General features: G+C 38.4%; 1 protein-coding gene across 3 annotated transcripts in view; it reads right to left on the bottom strand.

Annotated features, from left to right (window-relative positions):
• Positions 1 to 24,940, bottom strand: part of SEC24D (SEC24 homolog D, COPII coat complex component) — a 113,287-nt gene that overhangs the window by 49,674 nt on the left and 38,673 nt on the right. For all 3 annotated transcript variants that reach the window (XM_057705665.1, XM_057705668.1, XM_057705667.1), the window contains exon 8: positions 19,524 to 19,651. In XM_057705665.1, coding sequence (XP_057561648.1) covers positions 19,524 to 19,651 — 128 coding nt within the window. The remainder of the gene's footprint in view (positions 1 to 19,523; positions 19,652 to 24,940) is intronic.

The raw sequence follows: 24,940 nt of genomic DNA, 5'->3' as shown, positions 1-24,940 counted from the left end.
GACACGGTCCTCCAGCTCGATAATGGCTCATATTCAACCTCAGAATACGTTCCCCGGTAAATTTGAAACTGACAACGGTAAATATATATCCCTAGTGGCGAAGGTTCTGTATCCGTCAAGTGTGTGATTCTGGCACACAGCCACTTCTTTGGGATTGGAGAGCTGCTTATTTTTTGGATCTATCTCAAGAGAGGTCAGTTGGTAATTTGGATTAATCAGGGGATATAAGTAGAAGCATGAAAATGGTACGTGAAAAGAAATCCAGAACCTGTGATGGACAACTACGCTTCTAAAATGTTAAACATTCAGACCATTAGGCAGAGTCGGATTCCCAGAGGATTATGTGCAGCAGCTACGATGAAAAGAGGGTCTGTATCAAATGCACTTATTAAAGATATTTCCTCAGGAAAGAGAAATGAGAAGCAGCTTGCGTGTGTTTTCTATTTTTGGCTTCACTGTGTATGACATTCAGTCAGCCTACAACAGACAGAAAAGGTACAGGACAATAGGCTGCTTACCGAACACACGTTTTCTCAACAAGCAGTACTACTTAGTTGGACTTTTTAAAATAACGAGCGTGAAAGAATAATATTTTCCTTTTAAAAATCATGTTATGCATCTTCTGAAAAGAAACCAAGCCTGAGAATGGAACACTCAATGTATTGTATGAATTATGTGAATATATTTATACTTTTAAAGAATGTTTTCAGTTGGCCCTAAAACTTTGCGATTTCTTACCTCCAGGAAATTAACCTCTTGCTTAGTTTCAGTGTTTGTGGCACTTGAGAGATTATTTTCAACTTCATCCTCCTCAACAGTGCTGTTGAGTCTATTTATTCTCGTTATAACTGTATCTAGAGCTTATATTGGATTTGAACATGTCTTTTATTTGGAAATTGGTCTTTTGGGGTTTAGAGGGGTGTTTTTTATTTTTTGTTTTGGTCTATCCAGCATTGAAAAGTCCTGGAAAATGTCACTGATTCAAATTTATATCGATATATGTAAGATCATAACTATCATCTGTATGATTTACAGTTTAAGATGCTTCCGGACTTCCCTGGTGGCTCAGTGGTTAAGGATCCGCCTGCCAATGCAGGGGACATGGGTTCAATCCCTGGTCCGGGAAGATCCCACATGCCGCGGAGCAACTAAGCCTGTGTGCCACAACTACTGTAGCGCCCATGAGCCACAACTACTGAGGCCTTGTGCCACAACTTCTGAAGCCCGTGTGCCTAGAACCCGTGCTCCGCAACAAGAGAAAGCCACCACACTGAGAAGCTACTGCACCGCAAAGGGTAGCCCTCGCTCACCACAACTAGAAAAGGCCTGTGTGCGGCAATGAAGACCCAACACAGACAAACAAACAAACAAATAAATAAATAAATTTATTAAAAAAAAAAGAAGATAATGGACATCAGTGAAGGGCAGTGATTTGTCCAATAAACAGCTGAGCTGTAGCTTAAATTCCCACTCATTTTCTGTGCTATGCTACACTCAGAAGCTGCTTGCAGCTCCCTTCCAGAGAAAAGCACATCGTTTCAGAGAAAGCTGCCATCACAGTCTGTGACTTGAACCAAGCCCTTGGTGGTCCCTGGCACCCATGAAGTGCCTCCTGTCATTTCTCTCTTTCTTTCCCTACAGGAACTATTTTATATCTTTTCAATTCCATTTTATCCTTCAAATAAGCTCTCCTCCCATCTCCCTCGGCAGATAACTTTGCCTCCTTGCTCACAAAGAAAAACAGAAAACCTCAGATAGGAACTCCCTTAACTTTTTCCCACAAATTTACCAGCACCTAGCTAATGTTTTCCTTTCTCCCTCCTGTTACCATAGAAGGGGTATCCCTCCCTTCTCCTGAGTTGTTCTCGGTGATCTTGCCTACACTGGGACCAAGTCTCTACCTGGCCCCTCAGGACTGGCTTAGGCATTTCAGCTGTGTGTTGCCATGCGCCCTTGCGCCTGACAGCACCCATCACAATGCTTTACTTTTCAGTATCACTACTAACTTCTCAGACCCATGCCTCACAGGGCTTTTTTTTTTTTTTTTTTTTTTAAATCGTGTCTCCTATAGCAGGATACCTGAGAGAGTGGGCAGTGATCGTTTTTGAATGAACAAACAAAATATCCAGCAGGTACCCACAAATATCACCATAAGCCAGGGCAGTTCATGATAGGTGCGAAGCAAAAAGCACAAATGAAAGAAGAAATCACTTATAGCGGCGGGGGGGGGGGGGGGTCAATAAAGCATCCTTTCCAGGTGGGTCGTTACGAGGAGATACATTTCTGCTGACTGACAGAAAGAGAAGAGTGAGAAGAGCAGAACTCGGGAAGAAAAGCCTGAGCTTGGCATATGTTGGTGACTAGCAGGCAGGTAGCCTAGTCCCACTGAGAGGAAGGAAGATAAAGGGGAAAGCTGGAAGGATTTTATGCACAATTTTCCAAGCCAGGTAGGGTAGTATGTCCTGACTGGCCAGGTTTCTCTCTCTCTCTCTGTCTCCTCAAATCGGTTGCTACTGCATAGTAACAATTCTGACAGAACGTAGTTAAGAGATTTCACCATTCACGAAACTAAAATCATATCTTTGGAAGAACGGTTGGTATAGGTTTTCAAACCTGCTTATACATCAGTAAATTCTATCACATGTTTTACAATCACCATGAGGGATTTTTAGATTTTCTGTTTGCTTCATCATTTCCTGTATTTTATTCAATTCCTAAAAACTTTTCTAAAAATAAACATAGAAAGATGTTTGAATATTAGTTCTAATTTTTAAGGTAAATTTCTAACTAAAAAAATTCACTCCGTAACAACTTAGGTAAACCTCAGGTTTACCACTGATCCCCAGGGCCTATATTTCAGAGTAAATTCTCAATAGATATTTATTGAATGGATGACAAGAAAAGGAGGGAAGGAAGGAGGGAGGGAGGGAGGGCAGGAGGGAGGGAGGGAAAAGGGAAAAACTGAAGTCTGAATAAAAAAAAAAAAGAAGAAGGAAAATACAGAAGTCACATTTGGACATGAGGATATTTGCCAGTTCTTTTATCACAGAAAATAAGGTGTGGGTGTGAAAAACCTAAATATGTTAAATTGATCCCAATATATGCAGAGATAACTACACTGGGAGACTCTTCTCTTGCAATGGCCAATAGCATCTTAAAGTAAACACAGCTGTGACCTTTCTCCCCAGGCCCTCTAATGCCAGGGGGGTTTTTAGTGGGAAGGTCAAATTGGACTATATGCTAAAGTCTGTGAAAGGGCTGCTCCTGGTGACAGGGCATCCAGAGTTTCGAAAGGGAAAATAAATATCAGTGCAGTTCAGAGAGCACCATAATATCAATTTTCCTGAATGGAAGTCATAGTTCATGATTAAATTATAAACCATGAGAAATGATTCTTAACCAAAAAAATGGTCTGTTTGGATTGGGTTATGCTGACACAGTCTTTCAAGTTATGGGTATATTTACAAAGATCAGCATCCTTTTTCCTGCTGGAACACGTGCTGGAAACACGAGTAAGACATGGTCCCTCAAGGAGCTATGATATTCAGGAATTCTATAGTCGACAGACATCTTCTCACATTTCTTTTAAACTATGATCTGTTATAGTGTATCTTTGGTCCCTAAGGAAGAATTATATTTTGTTGTCTAATTATAGACCACTTACAGAAGCCATGTTTAATTACTGTAAGAACGCACCATTTTCCATAGATGATGAAAATATGTTGCAGACTTAAAAACCCTATGAATCAAGTTTGTTTCTTCCATAACAAAATGATTGGCAGTTTTTTGTTCCTCAAAGGAAAGTTGTAAAATACCCCACTTTAAAGGTGACAGCATTAAAGATAATAAGCCTAGAGGCAAAGTTCCTTTGTCTCTCTGAGAGAATTACAAGTTAGTCAAAGTTTTCCCTCCATTTATCTCACTTCTTTATGGCCATGAAAACACCTTCAAAATATTCCCCCTATGCCAGAGTCTAGCCTATATTTAAATGACACTTTCTCAATCAGGCATACCTGTCTCCCCTACTCAATCAGACACCTGCACTCTACCCCCTCCCCAGGGCAGTCTTCGTCCTCCAACCTGCTCTACTTTTTCCTTCTTCCACTTGTTCAGTAATTTTCTTATTATGAGGTTCACTGTCTTGCCTCTTTCTGTTAAAATGTGAGCTCGATGAGGGTAGAGATCTTTGTCTGTTTTGTTCACTGACATATCCCAGGACCAAGAAGAGTGTCTGGCACATATTGGGTAAAGAGTAAATATTTGTTGAATTAAATCCCTGTTGAAGAGGATAGAAAGAAATAAACCCATGCACCTATGTTCAATTACTCTATGACAAAGGAGGCAAGAATATACAATGGAGAAAAGACAGTCTCTTCAATAAGTGGTGCTGGGAAAACTGAACAGCAACACAGAAAAAAATGAAATTAGAACATTCTCTAAAACCATGCACAAAAATAAACTTAAAATGGATTAAAGACCTAAATGTAAGACCGAATACTATAAAATTCCTAAAGGAAAACATAGGCAGAACACTCTTTGACATAAATCACAGCAACATCTTTTTGGATCTGTCTCCTAGAGTAATGAAAATAAAAACAAAAATAAACAAATGGTACCTAATTAAACTTAAAAGCTTTTGCACAGCAAAGGAAGCCGTAAAGAAAACAAAAAGACAACATACAGACTGGTAGAAAATATTTGCAAATGATGTGACTGACAAGGGATTAATCTCCAAAATATATAAACAGCTCATACAGCTCAATAGCAAAAAAACAAACAACCCAATCAAAAACGGGCAGAAGATCTAAACAGAGATTTCTCCACAGAAGACATACACATGGCCAAAGGCACATGAAAAGATGCTCAACATCGTAATTATTAGAGAAATGCAAATTAAAACTATAGTGGGATATCACCTCACACCAGTTAGAATGCCCATTATCAAAAAGTCTGCAAATAATAAATGCTGGAGAGGGTGTGGAGAAAAGGGAACCCTCCTACATGGTTGATGGGAATGTAAATTGGTGCAGCCACTATGGAGAACAGTATGGAGGTTCCTTAAAAAACTAAAAATAGTGCTACCATATGATCCTGCAGTCCCATTCCTGGGCATATATCTGGACGAAACTCTAATCTGAAAAAATGTTTCCACCTCAATGTTCATTGCAGCACTATTTATAATAGCCAAGACATGGAAGCAACCTAAATGTCCATCAACAGATGAATGGATAAACATGTGGTATGTTTATACAATAGAATATTACTCAGCCATAAAAAAGAATGAAATAATGCCATTTGCAGCAACACAGATGGACCTAGGGATTGTCATACTAAATGAAGCCAGCCAGCCAAAGACAACTATGATATCACTTATATGTGAAATCTAGGGGAAAAAATGACACAATGAACTTATATACAAAACAGAAATGGAGCCACAGACAGGGAAAAGAAACATCTACCAATGGGGAAAAGAGGTGGGGGAGGGTAAATTAGGAGTTTGGGACTAACATATACACTACTATATATAAAACAGATAACCAATAAGGATCTACTCTTTAGCACAGGGAACTATACTCAATATTTTGTAATAACCTATAAGGGAAAATAATTTGAAAAAATATATATATATGTATATATAACTGAATCACTCTGTTGTACACCTCAAACTAACACAACACTGTAAATCAACTATACTTCACTAAAAAAAGAAAAAAAATTCTTGTTGAAATACAGTAAGTAAATCCTTCATAAAAATGGACACTGCTCATCATATCACAAAACAATGTATTACTTCCCAGATTGTTGTACAAAACAAATGAAAAATTCCTAAAAATCCATATGTAAGTATACAATTGTAAAATTGGTTTTGTAAATAAGGATATCAGAAAAGTCAAATTACTATTTCCCTTTTCAGAGTTGACACCTACAGAAGCTGCACCTTTATCCAAGCATATCCAAGCTTTTTATATGAATGGCTTTTAGAGTGGGAAGTACAGGACTCCAATGTGCTGTCAATGCACCATCCCTGGTGGGCAGCCCCATGCATTGGCCAGGCCACTTTCAGGTGATGCAGCAAATCATCTTTTGTGAGTTAATTTGATCTGGGCAAACAGACAAAAGCCATTTGGAGGTAAGACTTGAAAATAGGGCTTTTAAAAAAGTTGAAAAGAAATTTTTAATTTAAAAAATGTGTGAGACCAATTTGAAATCATCTGGAGAAATACATTCATGCATTTATTATATATCAATAATGAGCTGGAAGGAGAGGAAAGATGACTTTATAATTTATCACATAAATAATAAAAATTGATACATATGAGCTAATAAATTTTCTATCCTTTTTCTAGAGGAAATGGAGAAATGTAGACAAAATTGTATGGTTGATGTATTTAGATAAAATAATTTTTCAAAACTTTTTAAACTGTGGAGGAGAAGAGAGTATGGAATGCAGTAAACAAAAAGATACTCAAATCTCATCCCTGTGTTAAAGACTATGATATACGTCAATTTACGTCAGTAGTACAGTTCTGGATTAAGAAGAGTGAACTGTGTAGTGGATGAGTTCCGTGATACCTACATACACACTAGAGTTTATCGTTATGGCTCTTCTGTTTTACTTGTATTTTGCAGACATATTGCTCAAGAAAGTCAAAGATGCTCTTACTGTCCCAAACAATGAATAACATTTTAAAATTTTTAATCCTTTTTTTTTTTTAACATGTATGTCTATTTATCCTCCCCCTCTCTCTAATACACACACACACACACACACACACACACACAGAGTACATTTTCACTTTATAGTGAGATGATATGGAAAGAAACAAATACTGGAGGGGAGAGTGAAATCTAAGCTAAACACATGAAGAATTTTACTGTCCAGGAAATTCTTTAAGCAACTGTTATCCTAGTCAGCACAGCTCGGCTCCTGGATTGTCAGATCCTTTTTTAAACCACCTTGGAACTTGTTCAGTATCAAATGCAGCATTTCTACATAAAGTAGGTGCTCAATAAGTGTTTGAACACAGATGTCTATGTGAAAATCTTATCAAATTACTTGGCCTCAAAGTCTACTTTACTTCCATTATACAAATGATATCGTGTAATGAAACTAGCATATTAAATATTTATTTAGCACAAAAGTTTTCCAGCAACTGTTTCAGGTCTTGGGAATAAAATAGTGAGGAAAAACTATAGGTAGTCTCTACCTCCATGGAATCTAGTGGGAGAAAGGAATCAAATATACAAATACAAAATTAAGAACTGTGATACATAGTATTAGGAGAGCTCCAGGGAGTATAATGTGGGGTATCCTGGAAAGCTCTCCTGAGGAGGTGACCTTGAACTGAAACTAAAAGGTGACCAGTCATTAACTAGGCTAAAAGGACATGATGGTGTGTGGGAGATCTAGAGAAAATTATTCCAGCAAATGCCCAGGAAGTACCATATGAAAACACAACTATAGAAATGTTTATGCAATGGGGGGTGTTTATCATTTGAATAGTAAAAACAGAAAACAGTGATATAATATCAAATGACAGAGACCCTGCAACATTTCTTTTTTTAAATGTAAATGATTTAGCTAACTCTTTCCCTTTTATATGAATATAAATTATGGCCTCCACATCAGTTTCCTCTTCTATCTTATGTAAGATATGCAGCTAGAATCACTGAAGGGGTATGATCTTAGATGTATACACTTCAGGTACATTTAACTTACTGTAGTTTTCATACTTCTCTTCCTTGCACATAGCAGACACCCAAATCAACGATTGTTAGATTAAATTTTCCAAAGAGGAATTTATATTGTACAGCAACTAATCATAACTAATGATAAAGATATCCTTTCTCATAACAGCTTATTTTATTGTTAAACAACTAAGAGTTAAGTGGTGTTATAATTTTATGAGAGAAATGAGGTTCCAAAAAGTTAAGTAAATATTTTCAAGGTCACACTGCTAGAACTGGATAGGCCATCTGTGCACCCAATTTGAAATGATGCTCAAATCCCTGCCCGTACTACCTTACCCACAAGGATGTTCACCTCCTGACAAAGAATCGGCTCCCCAAATCACTTGTGCATCAGACAAACTTGGATGCCATTTTCAAACATTCCATGAAACAATTCCAAATCACAGGTGTGCGTAAGGCTTTCTCTTCCTTCCAACCTTAAAGATAGGACTCAAATTTTTTAGCCTTTTATTCAGTGAGAACTTGTTGCTTGGGAAACTTTCAAATAAAAATCTTTAAAATTTTGACTTTCTTACACTTGAGCACTGAGGAGACACATCAGCTGCATACATTTTAAATCCCTGTCTAACGATCCACAAAATGTGACTGAAGTTAGGGATCGTGAAGCAGGATATAAAGAGTGTATTTCACTGATTCTAAAATCCCATCAGTTTCCAACTAAACATGTCATAATGCTAAGTCACTGTTAGTAAGATATATTTCTCTTTCAGAAACGTTAAAATGTGAGAAAATGTGGGTCTCAGAATTGATGAACATGATAGGGAGAGGCTCTAAAAGTGATCGCGGGAGGCTCTTCCTCTCCTGTGGTGGCTCTTCACGGACACCCAGCATTCTACACCCAGGGAGCCTGGTCCTCTCGGCGCCTATGTTACAGATGCTGTACACTCCACTGGCAGGCACTGAAGGTCACAAAACCCACACTTGGATTCACTGAAAGTTAAACCAAGGAAGAATGTTTTCTTTTTCATTCTTGTTTCTCCTGACGCTACTCTCAATTTAATAAAAAACAAAGAGTCACATGAATAATTTTGTGATTGAAAAAAATAAGCTTGGTGTATTTAAACTTCTAAACTGTAACTTAAAATACAATGCTAACAACCTTTGCCCTGACAAATGTGACTCTCCCTGCTATAACACCATTCTAAAAAGGGATAACATTCTGTTCTTCAGCTGCCACACTTTTTTCATAGTATTTTTTCACAGCACTACACAAACAGTGGCCAAAATCCTTAAGGGATAAGATTCAGTTTCTAAAGAAACTTTATGCATTAAGTATTTTAAGTGTTATATTCATAGTTCTATTTCTACATGAGTACATACATTTTATTTTTCCAAGTTTTTATATTAATACTTTTAAAATACTGCATTAAAGCAAACAATTCAAGATTATAATGGACATAGTTAAAAAACAGATTCAGGTTTTTGAAGCTTGCATTTTAAAATAATTTAAGATATAAGTCTTCTTTAAGTTCTTCAAAGGACACAATATTAGGAAGTAATCAGTTTCATTTCAGAGCATGTTTATCAGTAAAGCTGTCTAAATCGGGGCTCTATGTAAAAATGCATAGTCTCACAATCTTCATGTGCTTTTTAAATGAATAATATACTACAGATTTCCTATTCTAAAAGCGTAATATAAATGAAACCCCTTTGGGTTGGGTTGTACAATATATTCACATGAATTTCTAATAACACATAGGATGTGTGACAAAGACATGATAATCCACGTTGAAAGACCAATAAACAGTGGAAAAGTAAGGGAGACACTAGCAGCCTTCCAGATCTATAGAACATCAGAGCCAGACTTCTCCCTCTTGGGAATGGAGGCCCAAGGTCCCAATACAGGGCACAGTGGAGACCTACAGTCATTTCCTGGCTCCTGACCCAGCATTCTACCTACTGGTTAGACACACAATAACATCTATTGTGCTTTGGAGAAAGTAGTCAATTTTTATTGGTTTCTGAAATATCTTTATGTGATCAACAATTCTTCCTACTTGTTTAGCTGTTCTGCTCTACAATGAAATATAACCTCTCTCATTAATGCGATAGAAAACATCTATGATGTCTCAAATGATTATTTTTTCTTTATCCACAGAGTTTGTTAGAAGCCTAAAATACCTAGAAATCAACCACTGTTCTGTAGTTTGATTTGTCTATGTTTTTAAAATATCTATCCAACCCTCAGGAGAGTACATTACTCAGCTAGGACCTCTACAGTATCCCCAGCCCACTGCCAGATTCTGGATGGTCTTTGCCTTCAAGGAGTACTAAGCAGTAGCTTGAAGTCAAAAGACTTCAAGAATGGAGGTCTAGAGACTTCCCAGGTGACGCAGTTGAGTAGGACTCTGAGCTACCAATGCAGGGGGCCTGGGTTCAGTTCAACCCCTGGTCAGGGAACTAGATCCCACATGCATGTCCCAACTAAGAGTTCGCATTCCACAACTAAGGAGCCCACGAGCCACAACTAAGGAGCCTACTGGCCACAACTAAGAAGCCCGCCTGCTGCAACTAAGACCGGGCACAACCAAATTAATTTTTAAAAAGTAATTTAAAAAAAAAAGAATATGGGAGAATTTTAAAAAAGAGAGAGATCTAAGATGGACATGTCAAGATAACTCACAAGTTTGCAGAAACAGGAGGCCCATTGCTAAAATTATTGCCAGCAAAGGGAATGCTATTTTATGTGTTTAACTGAATAAAGCCTCAACAAGACAGATGTTGCTGAAGAACTTGGAATTTGGAACCTTAAGTTCCAGCAGCGTTACTACTAGCTGTATGACTTTCATTGCCCCAGAACCTGTAGAACTTCTACATCTATAAAACTCAGATAGCACCCACTTCACAAGCTACTATCTTCATTTAAAAAGCTGACACACAGACAAAATACTACAGTGAGGCAGAATTTTTTTCCTTTGATGCATTAAACAGCAGTGGAAACTCTGACAGCTCTTGCCAGCAAGACTGGCTAAGTCAAGTGCATGACCAAGCAATGCCTTCTGCAGGTGATGGATGTGGATGTAATGTGTTGGTGTTTACTCTCTGACAGTCTTTTCCTTTTTTGTTAACCCCATTTGTCAGTTCACTGACATCCATCCCTTTTTCTTTCCAATGGACATCTTCTTCATACTTACCAAATCTATCAGAACATGAACAGTCATGAAGAAAAAATAATTTAAACAGTATTTAATAACAGTACAAGCTTCTTTATTCACTAAGTCATAACTATGGTAAAATTTCCCTGAACCTAAAGTCCAAAGAATGAGATTATTCCCATCAGAGCTTTTTTCACAGTGTACAAAAATCAGCTCTGTCCCAGCAGATTTTCTATACGTTCTAGACAAGAATAACTGGTCTTGTTTTTCCCCATGTCCCTAAAGTCCAACTCAGTTCCTATAAAGTAAGTAGGGGATTATAAATCAAGGGAAGTTTAAAGTCTTGGATAAAAATGTATCCGATTAAACTAATTCAATAAGAAAGGAAATTACTTTGACTAATATATCCATTTATAATCTTAAAAAATACACAGATATTCCTGAATCTATTCACAGATGGAGTAAAAGCTTCTGCCATCTGGTTTATAGGTGAAATTACTTAATTTCATGTATAATTAGATGATGTACACACTTGTCCAAAATAGAAAGATTTCCTATTTTAAAGAAAATGCAAAATTAAGTACAATCTTCAATCCTTTGTGCCAGAAATCTATATCATTTCTATCTTAGTTCTTAAAATACAGCATCGAAAACAAAATCACAGGTTACTAAGCAAAAAGAGCTTACAAGATAACCAATTACTTTTGCTGAATAAATACCTCACAGTTAATTATATTAAATATGGCAATGGGTTTCACATAGAACACATACCAAAAAAAGTTAAAACTTATGGTAAGGAGTATGAAATATTAAACAAAGATGACACAGATCTGCCCTTGGAAATAGCATACATCACCAAAGCACATGCTCGCAGGGAACATTCTCGGATCATAACTGCCTGGGTTAGGTTTATTTTTACAGCCCGTTGCTAACACAATGACATGCTTTAAAGGTTCTGTCAAACAATAAAACTGACTTTAAAAAAAAAAAACTGTACTAAATAAATCCTTTTGATCAATGCCAAATCAGGATATCTTGAAGGATATCTTTTTTTTAATTGCAGTAATGATGGCAATATTAGTCAGATAAGGAATAAAACCCTAAAGTTTTACTACACCTAAAAATAAGCAAGCCGTTTATTCGAGAGGAAAATAAAGTATTCATGTATTCATTTACCTTCAAGAAACACACTTTAAAATTTACCTTCTTGATTATAGGGTATAAATATCAAAAATCAGCATGTCCCTTATATTCTATTATTAGCTCTAGTTGTTTAGCTTTGGGCTTCCGGCTTGAACAATTAAATAAATGATAGTACCATTTATGGATATGTGGAAGAATGAAAAGGTTTAGGGTATAGAGATAAGAAATTCACTTTTGAACATGTTAAGTTTGAGGGTTCTATGAGATATCCAAGGAGAGATTTCAGAAAGGCATTTGGACATGTGAATGCAGGGCTGCAGACGTAGGGGTGAATGGATAAGGGAGCAAGCCTGGCTTGGAATCCTAGCTCTGTTACTTAGTAGCCATTGGCTTTAAGGAGTTATCTAACTCCATGCCTCACATCTAAAATGGAACAATAAATAGGTTGATGTGAGGATGAAATAAATGAACATACATTTAAAACCTTATAGCTGTGCTCACGGAGTGCTCTTTAAGTCCTGACTGTAATTATTATCTCTAGCTACTCTAGTAGCTGTTACAGACGATACTTAGCCTTTGGGGGAATAGGGAGTCTAAGATAAAAAAGAGGAGACCCCCAAGCCCAAGCCTTAATGAACCCCAATACTAGAAGTCAGGAAGACAACAAAGGGAACTAAAATGTTTCCTGCCTGTGAGGCAGGAAAAAATACATCAGGAGGGTGTCATGGAAACTACAAGAGGAGAGGCTGCCAAGAAGGCCCACATCCTTGGTGACCTAGACTCTCATCCAGCCGGTGGTGGAGTGGAGCAGTGACGGTTCCCTAATGCTAGTGGCACTCCACGTTCAGGTCCAGTTAAACACCCAAAGAGGAGGATAACTTTTTTCAGGGAACAACCTTTAGGAACTTCCTCCTGGTGTTTTAGCATCCCTTTTATGTTTTTTTTCATCTTTAAGTCTATTTAACAAAAAAAGTAAAGTATTTTTTAAAATAGAGAATGTCTTCATTCAACCCAGACGACACTGCTATATAAGAAATAGTAATCCTGGACTTCCCTGGTGGCGCAGTGGATAAGAATCCACCTGCCAGTGCAGGGGACACAGGTTCAATCCCTGGTCTGGGAAGATCCCACATGCCGCGGAGCAATGAAGCCCCTGTGCCACAACTACTTAGCCTGCGCTCTAGAGCCCGTGTGCCACTACTATTGAGCACAGGCCACAACTACTGAAGCCCGCACACCTAGAGCCCATACTCCACAAGAGAAGCCACTGCAATGAGAAGCCTGTGCACCTCAATGAAGAGCATACCCCGCTCTCCCCAAACAGAGAAAGCCCGCGTACAGCAACAGATCCAACACAGCCAATAAATTAAATTTATAAAAAAATAGTAATCCTTCTTAAATACAGTATATCTATTAAATAGCATGCAATTTTATTTATCAATTATACCTCAATTATATATATAGTATCTATAAATTAATTATGTATAAATATATATATTCATATACATAATACCTAAACATACATTTGAGTAATCCTGTTCTTGAAGTTCTAAGAAATAAAGGAAAGGCTTCTGTAGAGAGAGCCTGAACAGAGAAAATACATTTACCTGGTCAGCATGCAGAGTGTATAGCAACATGAAAAGACTAGAGTGTGTTACTTTCTCACACAGAGCTTCACCCAAAGTCAGATTCCAAAAAATAAGCCATCACTCTAAACTCACCTGCTTCTTACCTTGGAAAGCACAGAAACTAAAATGCAGCATAAGGTTCACTAAGGGAAAACCTGATGCTGGTGAGAAGGTACTATTTGGTTAGACCAAACAACTTCAGAAAATAGAAAGCACACACATTCAGCGTGTGTACGAAATGTGTATATACATTTAGGGGGAGGCTCGGACTCATGTTTTCAACCAAAAAACTAAATAAAAGGTTTCATTTTCAGGAACACGTTACTGAATAATTTCACTGTTAATACGAAACGGTGATGATAAGAAGCTGGTTACACATTCTGGTTTGGGGTCTGAAGAACCGTTGAATTTTGTTCTGTTTCTTGTATGCATGACGCAGGTCAGCTGTCTCGTGGGGAGGGGGATGGGAGGAGAGGTTTTTTCTAGTAAGTAGCTGAAAACTGCGAACTCATTGCCATGAACAAGGTACATTCAAGCTAACCCTGTCCCGAGCATACATCCCATATTGATATACAATAAACTTGTTGCCTAGATTTCCTTCGGGGTGGAACTGTCATCTTCTCCTGATTTTGAAAATAACAGATCACTGTAGAAAGATTCAGACAGTATGGGAATGAGTGAGACAGCACGCACGTCTGTAACAATCCCATGCCCCTAGGAGAAGACATTCTTCCAAGCACGTTTATTTCCTTCAGTTTTAGGATTCATGTTTTTAAATTTTCACGTTTCTGAAATCTGTATGCAACTTAGAATTGACACCTACATTTAAAAGTGTTTGTCGAATATATTAGGCTACACAACTGTTACAAAGGATGACACTGCTCTGTAGGTAGCAACACGTAGGCAGCAACATGAATGAAGTGCCAGACACATTAGCTGAAAAAAGGAAAGTGCCAAACAGTATATATACTGTGCTATCGTTAATATATTTATTTCTTAAGGATGAATATTGATATGCTGGTATATGCAAATTTATTTCTAGAAGGAATCACAAAGAAGGGCTAAAAATTGTAAGGGTGGCGGGGGTAGTGGAAGCGTAGGAAGGGACCTTTTTCATTGTATACCCTTTCCATCTTTTGAATGTTTATATTTTACTTATTTAAAATAACTGATTCATGAAAAAGCAAAAAATACTACGTTGTTATGGATACACACATATGAAGTCAATATATAAAATCTAGATGTGGGAAGGATACATATCAAATTCATTAGCATTTGTGTCTGGAGTGGGAGGGAAGAGAAGAATGGCCTGACTAGAGGAGACTTCGATGTGGCTATGAAGTGATCTTAAGCAAATACAACAAAATATTAACATTTGTTAATGATGGTGGTATGTACATGGGTGTGATATTTTTTACCAGTACCTTAAATTTTGTTCAAAAGATCAAGATTAAAAATTTTAAAAAAACCTCTCACAGGTATTACTACACAGCCATCAGAACTGCTAAAATTAAAAAGACAGTACCAAAGGTTGGAGAGGATGTAGAGCAACTGCAACTCTGATACCATGTTGAAAGGACTGTAAAATCGTACAGCCACTTTGGAAAATGGTCTGGCAGTTTCTTATAAAACTAAATAAACATGTACCCCATTAGCCAGCAAACTACTCAGGTATTAATCCAAGAGAAATGAAAACATATCCACAGAAAGGCCTATACTAGAATATTTATAGAAGCTGCTTTATTCACAAAAGCCAAAATGCAGAAATAGCCCAGATGTCCACCAGCAAAAGAGCAGATAAACTGGTAATATCCACACAATGAAATACTATTCAGCAATAAAAAAGGAACAAACCACTGATACAGGGAACAACATGACAGCTCTCTAAAACATGATGCTGGGTGAGAGAAACTTTCACAAAAGAATGTGTACTCTATAAATCTATTTACATGAAGAACTAGAACAGGCAAAACAAATCTATGGTGGGAAAAAAATCAGAACAATGGTTGTCGGAGAAGGGAGGTGATGAGAAGGGCTGGGGGCTGACTAAGGAAGTGGCATGAGACAACTTTCTAGGGTGACAATCATTTGCCATATCTTGACAGGGGTTTGGAGGACACAGGTGTACGCATCTGTCAAAATTCAGTAAAATGTTTAATTAAGATACATGCATTTTATTGTAAATTAATTTTGTCCCTAAAAGGAAAAATAACCTGTAACCAAATATTAAACCCTTGCTAATGATATGCATGCTGGAGTATTTAGGGGGGAGTACACTAATAACTGCAATTTACTTTGAAATACATAAAAAAGATGGATTGATGGACAGATGGATCAATGTGTGATAAAACAAGTATAGTTAAATGTTAATGGTAGAATCTAGGTGGCAGGTGTAGGTGTTTGCTGCAAAATTCTTTTAACTTTTCTGTATGCTTAAACATTTTCACAGTAAAAGGTTGAAAAATACCTGGTTAAAAAAGCGAGTTATTGTTCGAAACATATTAAGCACGGATTTCTTTGTCATTGCCATTGGTCTACTTTATTAAATACAGAGATTGTAACAAGAGGGCAGACAGCAGTATCAAGCAGTATCAACAGTATTTCATCTTGTGAAACTGAAAACCACAGCCACAGAAAGATAGAGAAGATGAAAAAGCAGAGGACTTTGTACCAGATGAAGGGACAGGATAAAAACACAGAAAAACAAGTAAATGAAGAGGAGATAGGCACCCTTACAGAAAAAGAATTCAGAATAATGATGGTGAAGATGATCCAGGACTTTGAAAAAAAGACTGGATGTAAAGATCAAAAAGTTTACCAAAGACCTAGAGGAATTAAAGAGCAAACAAACAGAGATATGCAACACAATAAATGAAATGAACACTACACTAGAAGGAACCAATAGCAGATTAACTGAGGCAGAAGGACCAATAAGTGACCTGGAAGACAGAATGGTGATCATCACTGATGAGGAAAAGAATAAAGAAAAAAGAATGAAAAGAACTGAAGACAGCCTAAGAGACCTCTGGGACAATGTTAAACGCACCAGCATTCGCATCATAGGGGTCCCAGAAGGAGAAAAGAGAGAGAAAGGACCTGAGAAAATATTGGAAGAGATTATACTTGAAAACTTCCCTAACATGGGAAAGGAAATAGCTACCCAAGTGCAGGAAGCGCAGAGAGTCCCAGGCAGGATAAACCCAAGGAGAAACATGCCAAGACATGTAGTAGCCAAAATGACAAAAATTAAAGACAGAGAAAAGTTATTAAAAGCAACAAGGGAAAAATGACAAATAACATACAAGGGAATTCCCATAAGGGGAACAGCTGATTTCTCAGCAGAAACTCTGCAAGCCAGAAGGGAGTGGCACGACATATTTCAAGTGATGAAAGGGAAGAACCTACAACCAAGAATACTCTACCCAGCAATGATCTCATTCAGATTCGAGGGAGAAATCAAAAGCTTTACAGACAAGTAACAGCTAAGAGAATTCAGCACCACCAAACCAGCCCTACAACAAATGCTAAAGGAACTTCTCTAAGCAGGAAACATAAGAGAAGAAAAGGACCTACAGAAACAAAAACAAAACAATTAAGAAAATGGTAATAGGAACATACATATCAATAATCACCTTGAATGTAAATGGACTAAATGCACCAACCAAAAGACACAGACTGGCTGAATGGATACAAAAACAAGACCCATATATATGCTGTCTACAAGGGACCCACTTCAGACCTAGGGACACATACAGACGGAAAGTGAGGGGATGGAAAATGATATTCCATGCAAGTGAAAATCAAAAGAAAGCTGGAGTAGCAATACTCATATCAGATAAAATAGACTTTAAAATAAAAAATGTTACAAGAGACAAGAAAGGACAAAATAGAAACACAGATGTAGAGAACAAACACATGGACACCAAGTGGGAAAGCAGGGAGGGTTGGGAGGGGATGAATTGGGAGATTGGGATACCAAATTGTACACTCTAAACATATGCTATATATTGTCTGTTAACTGTATCTCAATAAAAGTTCTTAAAAAAAAAAGATAGCAAAGATGATCAGATAAGACATTTACATCTCAAAGGTACAAGCAAGTTCCTACTAAGATGACTTTGTTTCCTGTTTTTTTAATACTTAAAAGCCTCTTAAGATAAATAGGGAAGGTTTCGGGAGTAGTAAAAGAATTGGTGGGCTTTGCATCATTTTTGGAGCCACAATTAGATCAAAGAACAAATATTAAAACCAGGTATTCATTTGATACTGAATATTTCCCAGTTCATATAAACCTGAAATTTATTTAGCTTAATTTTTCTTGTACTTACAATTGTACAATTTGTAAGCACCTATTTTTCCTTAACTCAATAAAATAAAGCTCATTTACAAATTAACCTCAGTAAACATATCCAAAGACAAAGACACACTGAGACATACACATATCCAGACAGACACAAATGAGAGACCTAACTTAGTCATGAATTAGATATCACAATATAAAACTTTGTGATATAAATTTTCCAAACTTAGTCATGAATTAGATATAAAAAAATAAAATAAAATAAAATAAATAAATATAGAGATTGTAAAGAGAAGTTTATGAGCATTATGTTAAATTTCTGAGGCCATCACAGAAGATACCATGCCTAACATAACTAAAGTAATTACTGAATGTACTTGATTTACAACTATGAGACCATACTGCATGTAAGGCTGGATTCTAGGAACAGCCCAGTGCCTCTTCTACACCCAACTCTAACCCAGTTCGCTGTATCCTCAAAAAGAAGAGATGGCAGCATTCTGCTATACTCATGAAAAAAGTAAGTGGACATCTCAAATGGGGTGAAAGCCACTGTCCACGTGGACACTGTCTCTCTCTTCTTTCTTCCTTCCTTGAGGGGACATAAAGCAGGCCCCCTCCCCTTCCCCATGCCACTTTACCCCCATCCCAGCTGGCATGGCCAGCCCAAGAAAGGGTGCAAATCTGTTCTCTCTTAGAAATGCTCTACCTCTTGCTCAGGTGCTACTAGGTGCATGTTAGATCAGCAAACTCAAAGGATCATTTGAGCCAAGCTCAGGTTTAAACTGGGAAGAGAATCAGCTTCAGCTTTTAGTGAGCAAAAGGAATCCAGGGTTCAGCCTAACTTACTGGACCACCGCAAGAGGGTTACAGTCAAAGCTCCAGCCAGAAGTAAGGCTTTTCTTCACCTCCTATCTGACCAGCTCTGCTATAGTACCTTGTGTCTGTCTCTGTGTGCATGTGGGTATCCACCCCTCAGGGGCATCAAAAGGAGGAATGGCAGCTGTAGAGAGTAGATGTCCTGACCACAATATCCACTAACAGCATCCTGATATCAGAAATCTTAAATATACTCCACTTCTTGTCTTTTTTCCCATTAACTATAAGCTGGGTACATCTTTCCTAGCTGAAAGATATAGATTTATCTAGCTCATGCTTTCTAATCATGCTGACTTTAAACAGGAGTTTATGAGCATCTTGGCCCAGTGATTATTAAAGCAGAGGTAGTAACACCAAGGACCTTAGGCTCTATTATCTTCCTTTACCAGAGATCCTAGATATTGGGGCCCTGAACTAGGGCATAAGGTCCTCACAAGAGGTTTGGGTATTTGTCACTGCGTGACAGTCCATATTTCCTGTATATGTGCATGGTTACAATAGGCCAAAAAGTGACCCAGCTCATCAGTGTTTGGAATACAGGATGCCAAAAAACATAGTTGGTTGGATTTTTGTTTTCTTAATGAATTGAATGACTACAAGTTTTTCACATTATATATACTCCGGTTTTCTGTTTACAATACAGAATAACACACAGGAAAAATAATGATGAAAGCAGAATTTTGGAATTGGTAAATTACCGAACGGCTGTTTTTCTTTATCACTTACCTCGTTTGAGGGAACCATGGCAAAGGGTTTGATGATGGCAGCTAATGGAATCTGAGCTTGCTTGGCCATATCGGATGTGCACGGGAAACAGTATGTTGTACAACGGATGTATCGAGGACTCGCATTGCCTGAAACATTCAAGGATGCATACTTCAAATCTGCTTAGAAAAAAAAACCTGCCCTACGATATTTAAATATCTATAAAGGTACTTCTAGATAATGCATTGCCTTTTTTGTAAAATTTCTTCATGATTTCTACAAGAAAGGTAGTATTATATACTTTTACAATCTGTAGTCTAAGCACACTATAGTTTCTTGTAAAATAAATCACTCTGCATTCTATTGCAAAAATATGAGATTTTAAAATTGTTATTATTTTCCATAAGCAGGATGTTAACATAGCTACTCATAGACTTGAGAGGTGTTTCAATGAGATTCAATGAGAGAAGTAAAGCAAAGATGCAAAACAGAATAAAATTTCCTCTTCATCCTTTTCTATTGATACATCTACTAGGGAAAAGTAGGTACTTGTATACCATCTCACATCAGCAAGTTATACTTTGTCAAACATGATTCCATTTGACTATGTGTTTTTTTTTTTTAAACTATGGGTTTTTTCTAAACTTGAAATTCAATTTAGAAATGAAAATTCTAAATAACAGAAATATTATTTTTTAAACACCCCCTCCCCAATCTATTTAAAAAATACATCAGGTTTCCTGACCAAATATTTTTTTCAAGGCGTGCATGAGTATTAAAACTCTATCCATGGCATGAAGAATATTTCTAAATCACTAGAAAATTTTATCTAAAATAAATTTTGAAATTAAATAATATATTTTGGCAAAAGAACATTTACTGAGTGTCTACCAAGTTTTAGACACTATGCTAGGTGCTTGCTTGTAGAGCTTTTGTTCTTGCAGAGGACACAGACAATAAGTATTAAACCCAGGAAGTGAGTAGAGTATACAGGGCCTTCGAAGATGATAAAGGCTATGAAGAGAAGCCCTCTGGTTAAGGTGTGTCATAGTGGGGGGCAGACTGCAACTTTAAATAGTCCCAGAGTTGGTCTTATTCATGAGCCACATTTGAGCAAAGACTTGCAGGTGGCAAGGGATCTCCCCAGCAGCTATCCGCGGGGCAGGGCATACCTTGCCTGGTGGAGGAGGATCAGGAGCTGACAACGGGGCACGTGGGCACAGCAGCTGGTGGGGAGTTCACAGAAGTCAGAGGCAGATCAGCTAGATGCTTAGACCACTTTTAAACCCTCCGGCTTGTACTCTCAGTGAAAGGGGGAGACACGGCCAACGTCTGAGCAGAAAGGTGTTATCTGACTTAGGTTGACCCTACCCACGGTTCTGAGGACGGATTGTGCTGGGGAGGAGAACCAAGAAGATCAGTGCGGAGGCTGTGCAGTAGCCTGGTGAGAAATAGGGTGGTGACAGGGACCAGCCTGTTAGCAGCAGATTCGGGTGACATTTTGAAGGTACAGTGACTTATTTGTTAATGTATGAAGTGTGATAATGTATGAGGTATGAGAGAAGGATAGGGTCAGGGATGACTCCAAAGTTTTTAGCCTGAGGAATCAGAAGCATGACGTTGCCATCAACTGAAAAGAGAAAGGCTGCAGAAGGGAATGGGTTTTTTTTTAAAACAGGTGTGTGGGTGGAGGTCAGGAACCTGGGTTTGGACATGTCCATTTGGGAAATCTACTAAGCAACCAAACAGCAATGCTTAGTAAACCATTAGATACCTGAGTCTTGGTGTTGGGCTGAAAGCTGAGCTGGAGATACACATTTGGGAGTTCTTAGCATATAGATGGTATTTGAAACCACAAAGCTAGATTAAAACCACCTAGGGAATCATAGTGGCCAGAGAAGAGAAGACGACTGAGGACAGAGCCCTGGGTCCTCTAACATAAAGAAGCCAGAGGAAAAGGAGAAACCAGCTAAAGGACTGAGAAGGAAAAAAAACAAGGGAGTCTGGGTGTGCTGGAGGTGAAGTGAAGAAAGTACATCAAGGAAGAGGCAGCATCCATTGGGCCAGGTGTTGCCGCCAGATCAACATGACCGCTGGATTTATCAACGGGGAGGGTGTTGGGGACCCGGAAGAGAGAAATTTGGTGGAATGGGGGGGGAGGGGGGAGTGAGGAGTGGGGGTGGGTTTAAGAGAGAAAGGCAGGTGAGGAACTGGCAAGAATCCTTTCAAGTTTTGTTGTGGAGGGGAGCAAAGAAACGAGGGGTAGCCGGTAAAGGAAGTGGGTCAAGAAAACATTTTTCTTTTTTTAAGATAGAAGGTTTTTTTTTTTTTTAAAAGATGGGAATAATTGTATAAAAAGGGAAGTATTGATGATATAAGAAAAGGAAGGGAGACATGGCAGCAGTACACTTGAGCAGTGCACAGCAGGAGAGGCTCACCATCACGTCAACCCCATTGTAATATGTCCTTATGTTCTGCCTTCCTGATTTTGGCCATAAATGTGCACAAGGGATTAATCTCCAAAATATACAAACAGCTCATGCAGTTCAGTATCAAAACAAAACCAAACAACCCAATCAAAAAATGGGCGGAAGGGCTTCCTAGGTGGCGCAGTGGTTAAGAATCCGCCCGCCAATGCAGAGGTCGCGGGTTCGATCCCAGCTTCCAGGAAGATCCCACATGCCGCGGAGCAACTAAGCCCGTGTGCCAAAAAAAAAAAAAAAAATGGGCGGAAGATCTAACAAGAGATTTCTCCAAAGAAGACATATAGATGGGCAAAAGGCATATGAAAAGATGCTCAACATCACTAATTATCACACAAATGGAAATCAAAACTACCATGAGGTATCATCTCACACTAGTCAGAATGGCCATCATCAAAAAGTCTACAAATAATAAATGCTGAGAGGGTGTGGAGTAGGGGGAACATACACTGTTGGTGGGAATGTAAATTGGTGCAGCCACTATAGAGAACAGTACGGAGGTTTCTCAAAGAACTAAAAATAGAGCTACCACATGATCCTGCAATACCACTCCTGGGCATATATCCAGAGAAAACCATAATTTGAAAAGATACGTGTACCCCAATGTTCACTGCAGCACTATTTACAATGGCCAAGACATGGAAGCAACCTAAATGTCCATCGAAAGATGAATGGATAAAGAAGATGTAGCATATTTACACAATGGAATACTACTCAGTCATAAAAAAGAATGATATAATGTCGTTTGCAGCAAAATGGATGGACCCAGAGATTATCATACTAAGTGAAGTAAGCCAGACAGAGAAAGATAAATATCATACGATATAGCTTATATGCGGAATCTAAAAAAAAAAAAAAGATACAAAGAACATTTCCAAAACAGAAAGAGACTCACATAGACATAGAAAAGAAACTTACAGTTACCAAAGGGGAAAGTGGGGTGGGAAAGGGATAAATTAGGAGGTTGGGATTAACATATACACACTACTATATATAGAACAGATAATCAACAAGGACCTACTATATAGCATAGGGAACTATGCTCAATATTCTGTAAAAATCTATAAAGACAAAATCTGCAAAAGAGTATATATAAAACTGAATCATTTTGCTGTACACTTGAAACTAACATGATATTGTAAATCAACTATACTTCAATTTATTGTTTTTTAAAGTTTTATTTTTTTATGTGGACCATTTTTAAAGTCTTTATTGAATTTGTCACAATACTGCTTCTGATTTATGTTTTGGTTTTTTTGGCCGAGAGGCATGTGGGATCTTAGCTCCCTGACCAGGGATCAAACCTGCACCCTCTGTATTGGAAGGTGAAGTCTTAACCATTGGACCGCCAGGGAAGTCCCTACTTCAATTAAAAAATAAATAAATTTTAAAAAAGTCTACTAACAAGTATTAGCAAATAAGCTGAGCCAGAGGAAGGGTCTTCACAGCAAATGGGATGTGACTGGGCCAACTTCAGGGTTCCTTCCATGCCAGGCAGCAAGAAGAGACTTCTTGCCAAGGGCTGGGCTGCAGGCTACGATCTGTACCCTGCCACCTCCTCGTCTTTCCTTCTCTCTCCCCTCCTTCCTCATACTCTTTCCCTGCATGTACCATATGACCCAGCAGTTCCACTCCTAGGTACACACCCAAGAGAACTGAAAGCGGGAACTCAAAACAGATACCTGTAAACCAACGTGCACAGCCATGGATATTCACTGTAGTCAAAAGATGGGAACAACCCATGAGACTTTCAAAAGATAAATGGATAAACAAAATGCAGCGTATACATCAAAGTGAGTATCACTCAGCCCTAAAAAGGAATGAAATTCTGATACATGCTACAACATGGACGAACTCTGAAGATATTATGCTAAGTGACATAAGCCAGACACAGAAGGACAAATATTTTATGAATCCACTTATGTGAGGCTTTAGACTAGGCAAATTCATAGAGACAGAAAGCAGGAGATACCAGGGGCTGGTGGAGGGGAGGAGTGGGGAGCGAATGCTTATTAGGCACAGAGTTTCAGTGTAGGCTGATGAAAACGTTCTGGAAGTGGATAATCACGATGGCTGCACAACACTGAATAATTAATGCCACTGAATTGTACACGTAAAAATTAATACAGCAAATTTTATGTGTACTTAACCACAATAAAAAAAAATCATCTCTATGTTCAAAAAGAAGATGAAAACAGGGCTTCCCTGGTGGTGCAGTGGTTAAGAATCCGCCTGCCAATTTATGGGACATGGGTTCGATCCCTGGTCCGGGAAGATCCCACGTGCCGTGGAGCAACTAAGCCCACGTGCCACAACTACTAAGCCTGTGCTCTAGAGCCCATGAGCCACAACTATTGAGCCCACATGTCACAACTACTGAAGCCTGAGCACCTAGAGCCTGCGCTCTGCAGCAAGAGAAGCCACTGCAATGAGAAGCCCGCGCACCACAATGAAGAGTAGCCCCTGCTCACCGCAACTAGAGAAAGCCCGTGCACAGCAACGAACACCCAACGCAGCCAATTAATAAGTTAATTAATTAACTTAAAAAAAAAGAACACAAAAACAAAACACTCTTGCACACGCTGCTCCTTTGCACGTACCCTCTCTCCCACGGCCGAACCGTAGCATACCCATCTCTGCAGCCCGGCAACCTTTTCCTCTCCCAGCATCTCCACTTTTGTTCCGGTTTACACGTGCTCACTCAAGACTCAGCCTAGCTGTCCCCACCCTAGCAGGACGGGCCGGGTTAGTTACCTCACAGTTAAGTCCTCACAGAAATATGCCTTTTACCCTTCTAGTATAACATTATCATTAACATTATAATATGAATATTTAGTTATCTCTTTCCCTGCCACGTAGTGCACTCAGTTAAGAACAGAACTGTGTCTCTTATTCCTGAAAACAGGCAGGAGATCAGTGGTTAAGAACATGGGCTCTGGCACCAGAATGCTGCGG

The sequence above is a fragment of the Hippopotamus amphibius genome, chromosome 13, assembly GCF_030028045.1.
Source record: "Hippopotamus amphibius kiboko isolate mHipAmp2 chromosome 13, mHipAmp2.hap2, whole genome shotgun sequence".
NCBI lineage: Eukaryota > Metazoa > Chordata > Mammalia > Artiodactyla > Hippopotamidae > Hippopotamus > Hippopotamus amphibius.
This window is presented reverse-complemented; position numbering and strand designations above follow the sequence as displayed.